This window comes from Bidens hawaiensis, unplaced genomic scaffold (genome assembly GCF_021521415.1).
Source record: "Bidens hawaiensis isolate Kalapana, Puna unplaced genomic scaffold, B.hawaiensis_p1.1 tig00003510_1, whole genome shotgun sequence".
In the NCBI taxonomy this organism is placed as follows: Eukaryota; Viridiplantae; Streptophyta; class Magnoliopsida; order Asterales; family Asteraceae; genus Bidens; species Bidens hawaiensis.
In genome coordinates, this window is record NW_027491198.1 from 444,833 (window position 1) to 452,884 (window position 8,052).

The window sequence follows — 8,052 nt, forward strand, 5'->3', positions numbered from 1 at the left end:
GGCACATAATATCTATGCACACAACATGTTTCGTGTTTCGTTTGTGAATCGTGTGTGACTTTAGCAAGTGTATTTGTGATATGTTACATGTGTGAGCAATTATTTACGTGTCATGTATTCATAATGTACATCACTAGCAATTACTCCCCGTAAGGGCAATTTGGTCAACACATAACAATTAACTAGCAATTATTCCCCACGAGGGCAATTTGGTCAAATCATGACAATCAATTAGCAATTATTCCCCGCAAGGGCATTTTGGTCAAAACACGACAATTAATTAACAATCATTCCCCTCAAGGGCAATTTGGTCAAATCACGATAATAAATTAGCAATCACGTTGTTTCATGCAACTTTCACAAAATTCAGCAACTAGTTTCTTAACGACAGAATTCTACTTGAAAAAACTAGTCTATCCCACCGATCATAGCATCACAATTAATTTACCAAAAATCATCACAAAAGGATATATGTCTTAGGTTTCCAGAACATATTTTATTATATTTTTATTCCACATAGGTTTCTCACAATAATCAAATTATTACAGCAAACTCATAACAGTCAAATTCATGCGCAACAGAATGTTATTTGAAATTCCCGTTAAATGAAAAATCCAATAAATGCAAGACCACTTGGGTTAGGTTCCTAACTCAACAAGTCAACTTCCAGAAGTGGAACCAACCCAATTGGTCATGTAGTTCATGAGATATAACATTTACAAAACAACCTAACAGCAGGTCTAACAACTCAGCTTTGCACAACGTTTTTGTAAAATCATAAAGGTTAACTTTTACATGTCCAAAAATTGCAAATTTATATTATTTAGAAACTAGACTCAACCTAGTTTACTGTAGTATCAATAATCTCAACCAATTTTCACATTTACACCCCGTTACAGTTAATTGAACATCAACAACACAATCTGTCCAGAAACTGTTTGCAACAAAACTCAACATATTAACCATTTATAAACCATAATTCCTTCATATAACATCCTAGACACCATAATCACTATCCATGCATATCAATTACACATTACATCCATGGTTACGGTTTTATTTGAATTCAAAATCAAGAGCACAACGATTAACATGTAATAATACCAATTCTAGTTATCATATCACAATCAATCCATCATCAAAATCAAGATAAAACATATGAACACATATACATATGAAAATCGGACCTAGGGTTTACAATTATACCTTCAAAAACACCAATACAAGCAAGAGGAAGGTAAAAGGTGGCTAGAAACGGATGTAAGATGCTTCAATTGTGAAAGACCAAGATCAAAATCAAGCAATATGTGTGTGTGTGTGTGAGCCGATCGTGAAAGGGAGCAAGGGGGGGGGGGCTGCCGTCGTTTGATGTGAGGGAGAGAAAGAGGAGAGTTAGGGTTTTTACATATTAATAATAATATAATACACTTTGGTCCCTCAACTTCTAGTTTGTTCTTTCCTAGCTTAAATTAACTAGTTTGCATATTGAGTTAACATTGTTGTAACATGTTATCACATAACACATAAGTCTAACACAAAATTATCACATAATTATTGTTTTGACGTTTTTTGTTTATCCACCAATTGTTTGCGTCAAGTCGTTTGCGTTTCGGTGCAATTCCCGAAAGACTACACATGTAGTAAGTGTCAAGCGTCATTTAAACCCTAGTTTAAATGTAATAAGGTGTGCGTTATAGATTCAATGATCTTAAGTTTGAATTGACGGAGTTGAGTTAACGGAGTTAACCTGAAATTGACGAATGTCACAAAACGCGGATTTGTTTTACAAATTGTTGTTATAGTGGGATGAATCAATTTGATTGAATAACTGTTAACCGGGGTAACGGACACATAAATGTTGGTAGATCTATCGGGGTGACGCCACCCACTTCCTTCATGTTGGGTTAAAAGTGGGAATATTTTGAGTATGGCATGTTTCGAGTTATCAAATTGATAGTTATACACGCGTTGTACTCTTAGCTAGTTTACAACTAACACTTTTTGTGTAAAAGGCAATTCGTTGATTATTTTGACTACCGTGTTTGGTACTGTTATGTATACCGTGTGTGATCGGTATGGTGTGTGTACCGTGTTTTATCGGTAACGTTGGGGATATGGTAGGTTGCAAACTATTATATTCTCCTGTGTTATTATATATATTTATATACGAAAACTGTTTTTATCGAGAAACTCACCAACATCCGTGTTGACAAAATTATTTTAATATGCTTTTCAGGTAAATGAGGATTTCGCGAGAAGGGAGCAGGAACGAAGTGTTGGTGTTTGAATAAGATGTTGTTTGTATTATATTAATGTTTTAAATAACATTATCCGTGTCTTTAGACACGCAAGACTCTGATATTTTAAATAAAAATGTTATTTTAATATAAATAAATTGTGTTGTAATGTGATTGGCTAACGACGTCTGCCACATCCCTAAAGGCTTAACGTAAGTCTTCCGCTGATTGTCATTATGGTTTTCGGGGTGTGATAGTATGCATGACTTTTGGTTCATAGATTAGTAGTTTGTGGAGTTTTTGATGAGAACTGATGCTGGACAGATTATGATTTTGTTGAGTTAAGGATTTGACCCTATGGGAAGATTTGACCATGAATGAAGTTTAAGGAAGATTGGAATCTTCTCAACCTCCTCTGAAACGGCTAAGTATTGAATCCGAGCACACTTTGGGACTCTGAGCAAGCTTTTACTTAGCCGAGTATGAAATTTTGCTCTCCGAGCAGGGTTTACTTCAAATAGTCTTCTTAAGTGGATTTCCGAGCAAGGTATGCTAATTAGTGCATTCCCGAGTAAGGTTCACTAATTTGGTATCTCCGAGCAAGGTTCACTCTGTCAAGCAGGTTTGTTCTTCAAGACCAAGTATTTTACTGTTCCGAGTAAGGTTTGGTTAACCAATTCCAAGAAGCCAAGTGATTGGAAGATCGAGCAAGGTATTGATTAATAAGTATGGTCCAAGTATACTTGATGAATTAAAGGAATATCTCTAAGCTATATCGAGTAAGGTTCTGCTCAAGCAAGGTAAGGTACTCCCGAGTACACTTTGCTAATAAGTTATTTATAACAAAGACCCGAACAGGATCATGGAAGAACAAGGTTGCTCGTAAGGTTTTATTGGGCAAAGTTTGATAAAGCCAAGAAGTCTGAAGTCTACCCGGTGAGTATTTTACTTAGGTAAAATACTCTTCAAGTAAAGGCTACCCGGAAACTGTTCCCTATTACACTTCTATGTTTACCAAGTCTGAAGGAAGGCCGAGTACACTGCGTACTCGGACATTGAAGATTAATTAAAAGCATACCCAGAAGACTTGTTTTACACTTAGCTTATTTTCTGATTATGTAATTTGAATATGTATGTACATTTAGGGTTTCTTGAAGGAATGACAGCTTTCTTAGGTTGGCAGGCCTATAAAAGGAATAATTAGGGCACGCCGCCAGACACGGAAAAACACGGACAACATTCTCACAAATTCCAAAGACATTTATTGTGACGGTTGTCCTAGGATTCCTTCTAAACCCTAATCGATTATCCTTTTGTATGATTTATAATTATATAAAATGGAAATCTTTTGAGTGAATCCTGATTGTGTTTTCCTTATTTGATTATTAATTGCAACCGTATGTTTATTAGTGTTTCCGCCATTAATAAACGGTAATCTTTCCTAAAATAGCAACCCGTCATTTAACTCTCTTGTCGACACATTTGTGTGAGTTATGACTTGGTCCATCCGAACATTTGAGGGTCTGACAAGTGGTATCAGAGCTTGTTACTGCTGTTTAGGAAGATTTGTGTTGCTGATTGAAGATTTGAAGAAGAATGACGTAAGCAGACCACTGTTCCATTGATTCGTAATGTCAGCACTTCTGTTTTCAATTTTTCTTCAAGATCTACAATTTTAATCTTTATTTCTGAATCTTGTTCTATTCAAATCAGACACATCAGATCTAAGGATTTATCCTCAGATTTGATTATTTTTTACCCTGTTTTGATAAGAACTTAACTTTTGTTTTAACAAAATGTCTGGATATGAGGAACAAGAGGTGTCTACTAATAAGATACCAAGATTGTCTGGATAGGAAAACTTTACCAAATGGAAAGTACTCTTTGAAGCAGCCGTTTGCTATAATGATGTGGACATGTGGAATACTATCAAGAATGGTCCTCAAGCTGAAGTTGAAGAATGAGCAAATGCAGCTGCAACTACTGCTGTAAGAGAGAGAATGAGGAAAGTTGATGACAAGGCCTTGGCTATGCTTAAGCTAGGCTTGTCTTGGGAAATCCTCACCAAGGTTGCACATCATCAGAATGCTAAGCAATGTATGATGCAATCCTTGAGATGTTTGAGGGAAATGTTGAATTGAAGAACATTAAGAAGCAAAGATTGAAGCAACAGTTGGAGAGATTCAGATACAAAGATGGTGAGAGGTTGAAGTCTATTCTTGAAAAGTTCTTAACCATTGTAAATGATATCAGAACAACTGATTATGTGATGACTGATTTTGATCTAAACACAAAATTGCTCAATTCAATGCCAAAAGAATGGTACACTGCTTGCAAGTTCATTCTCACAAAACCCAACTTCAATGAACTGAAAATAGATGATGTAGTGTGTTTTCTCCAAGCTGCTGAAATTGAAATGATAGACAATGAAATGATCAAGGAGGAGAGACCATGCTTTAGTGTGTAAAATGCTTTAATTGCTCCAATGGGAAACCTGACCACAAAGAATCAACAACAAATTCCCATTATTGAAGAACCAAGTGAGCACAATACTGATACTCCTAAGTCCTTTATTGGGGGAAGTTCAAGTCATTAAAGTATTCAACAGAGGTTCAATGTACAATTGATTGATGATACTGACTCAGCCTCTGTGGCTAGTGGAAATGTTCCAAATACTGGTGCAGGGCATGTTCAGAACAGTGATGCACAAGCCCTGATGTCTATGTTCACTTAATCCTACAATGCATTTGTTGCTAAAAACTTGATTCACACAAATGTAGTGCAGGATGATTTAGAGCAAATTGATGCAGATGACCTGGAAGACATGGACTTAAAGTGGCAAGCTGCAATGCTAGCCTTGAGAAGTAAGAGACTGTACAACAGTACTGGTAGATCACTGGTTTCTGGCCCAAATGAGAGAATTGGTTTTGACAAGTCCAAGGCTATCTGTTACAACTGCCAACAGCCAGGACATTTTGCCAGAGAGTGCAATCTACCAAGGAACTTTCAGATGAATCAGTTACAAAACTAACAGCCAAGAAACCAACAACAACAGTACCAGCAGAATATGCAGAGAAACAACAATCAGCAAAATTTCAATAATAACCAAGGCTTCAATCCCAACAACAACTTCCATCCAAACAACAACTTCAATCCTAACTTCAACAACCACTATCAGTCTCAAATGAATAACCAACAAGGTATGCATCCGAATCAAGGATATCAAATGAACAACACTCAGAATCAAGCTGTTCAGAATGATGCAAATAACACCATCCCAGCAAACCAAAATCAACCAAGAAATCAAGGCAATGTGGCAGTGACTTCACAACATGAAGGAAGCTTTGATTAGAGCAACCATGAGGAAGACATTGCAGATGACATCAAAAGGGCAAATGTGGCATTCATGGCCATAACTGAGAAAGACACTGCATCTTCATCTAAGGTACACTCTGCTCCTAATGTTGATTTAAATGAACTTATCAATGAATTAAAAGTAAAGATTGGCAAGCTGGAAAGTGAGTGTTTTAAGAAACAAAGCATCATTAATGCATATGAGGCAAGTGAGATTGTAAGTGAAGAAAGAATGAAAAGTTTGGAAGAAGATTGTATGAACAGCTATAGAGCTCAGACAAGGTTCACAACTAAGATTAATGGGTTGAAGAAGATGGTAATTGAAGAAAAGGTGCTAAACACAAAGCTGCAAACAGACAATGAATTCTTAAAGAACTTGATTTCAACTGGAAATATTTGTGGAATTTTGAATCAAGTCAAAGGAGAAGACAAGTACAAGGCTGTTCCACCACCCTTCAACAACAACTTTATGCCAAAAGTTGATAAAGAGAAGAGAAATGCTTATCTACAACAATTCAAAGATGTTTTTCAAGACAAAAAAAAAGTTGTGGATTTGTACAAGAATGTTGAGGTAAGTGAAGAAGGTGAGTTTGTTATGAAGAAAGAAGTGAAAGAAGAAAAGTCAATTGGTGTTCAAGTATCAGAAGATGATCTTGAGTCCATTGATTTGAATCAAGATGACTTGAGTGATTTGAGTGATCAAATCACTGAAGAAGAACTCAAAGCTTCTGAGAGAGGAAGAAGATACAAAAAGGCTGAATCTGTTGATCAACTTCCAAAATATCCTCCAGTCACACAAAGAATGAGAAGAGTGAATGAGCAAATGAAAAGAGAACATGTTTCCTTTGATATTTGTGAAAAGAAGAAAGTAAGTTACAATGCTGTTAGACCTCCAAGCAAAAAGCTTTTGGAAAGGATAGAACAGAACAAGAAAAAGAAGGTAAATGAGGAAGAAATGAATGTTGATTATATTACTCTTGTTTATCCTATCTTTTCAAGTGTTGAAGACTTTGATATTGGAGAAGTGGAGACTGTTGAGGAATATGAAAGAAAAAAATCAAGATATAGGGATAGTGAAGTTGAGGAACCATTGAGTTTGAAGAAAATTGTCTTTATTAAAGGAAAGGTTGAAAGAAGTGATGTAAGAATGACTGAGTTTGTTCCTTTCCTAATAGATTTTGACAATCTGAAGACTAAAAAGACAATTGGGGTGAAAGAACCCAAGCCAAGTGAAAGATTCAAGAAACCAAAGGAGCATGAAATGTTTAAAGAAAAGGTTTGGTGCAGGAAGTGTGATGAATATGGTCATCATACAGACTCATGTGATGAGAGACTCAAATTCCAACCATTCCATGTCCCAAATGGAACAAAGGATGTCCAAGACTTTGTTCTGTACAAACAGAAATATAATATGTATTTGGAAAAAGGAAATGTTTGTGGTAAGGAGACAAGTAATGAAATGAAGGCTGAAATCAAAAGAAAGAAACAAGTGAATGAGTCTGCTAAAAGGAGTAAGTCACCACAGAAGCACAAGAAGGTGACAAAGAAGAAAAGCCAGTCCTTAAAGATCAATCAAGACACTCAATCAGTTAAGTCTGATGAGTCTCAAGAATCATCAAACAGTGAGAAGACAAGAAGAAAAGATACTTATCAGAGAAAGAAACCAACTGAACTCACTGGTGATGAGAAGTTTTGATGAAACATGGATATGAACCACAAGGTTTCACCTGGAAACTTAAGGCAGAAACTATGACTGATGTAAGAGACTACTCAGAAACAAAAGACTATGTCTTAAAAGAGAGTGTCACTAACTCAGTTGAGCTCCAAAGCTCAGTCTCAATAGTCAAAACACCAAGAGAGTGTGGATATGAAACTGACAATTCTAATAATTTGGAAATCACTCATGAAGATCCTGAACCTACAACACTCACTTCCCAAGCTGCCACTAAAAATGAAACTGATGAGTTGCAAGTTGATGAAGCTTGCATTTCATCACTTGACTAATCAAGTTTGTTTTTGTGCAAGAACAGTCCACTCCTTTGAATGATATATGGTATATGGATAGTGGTTGTTCTAGGCACATGACTTGTGACAAGAGGTCACTTGTGAATTATGAAGAGAAATATGAAGGTCCTGTTGCTTTTGGGAGTGATGAAAATGGTGGAAAGATTGTGGGGAAAGGAATATTAACAAATGGAAAAGTTTCATTTGATAATGTGTTTCATGTTGAGGGACTTCAGTACAATCTACTGAGTATATCACAGATGTGTGATAAGGGTTACAAAGTCAGTTTTGATGATTCTCACTGTTTCATCTTAAAACCTGAGTTTGTAATTCCACCTGAAATGATTATGATGATGGCACCTAGAAATGGGAACTTGTGTGAGTTGAATATGAAAGAAGCTATTTCAAGAGGTGGTGGATATTTTGTTTCCAAAGCCACTGAGAATGAATCAAGATT

General features: G+C 36.1%; 1 protein-coding gene across 1 annotated transcript; it reads left to right on the plus strand.

Annotated features, from left to right (window-relative positions):
- Positions 1–3,930: 3,930 nt before the first annotated feature.
- LOC143623681 (uncharacterized) lies at positions 3,931–7,618 on the plus strand. Its single transcript, XM_077094527.1, has 2 exons — positions 3,931–4,825; positions 4,883–7,618. The coding sequence occupies exon 2, from the start codon at positions 5,644–5,646 to the stop codon at positions 7,285–7,287; it is 1,644 nt and encodes a 547-aa protein (XP_076950642.1). The 5' UTR covers positions 3,931–4,825; positions 4,883–5,643; the 3' UTR covers positions 7,288–7,618.
- The last annotated feature ends 434 nt before the right edge of the window (positions 7,619–8,052 follow it).

Bases quoted from the DNA above. Each gene is read 5' to 3' on its own strand.
- LOC143623681 (XM_077094527.1), top strand. From the start codon at position 5,644: ATGGCCATAACTGAGAAAGACACTGCATCTTCATCTAAGGTACACTCT.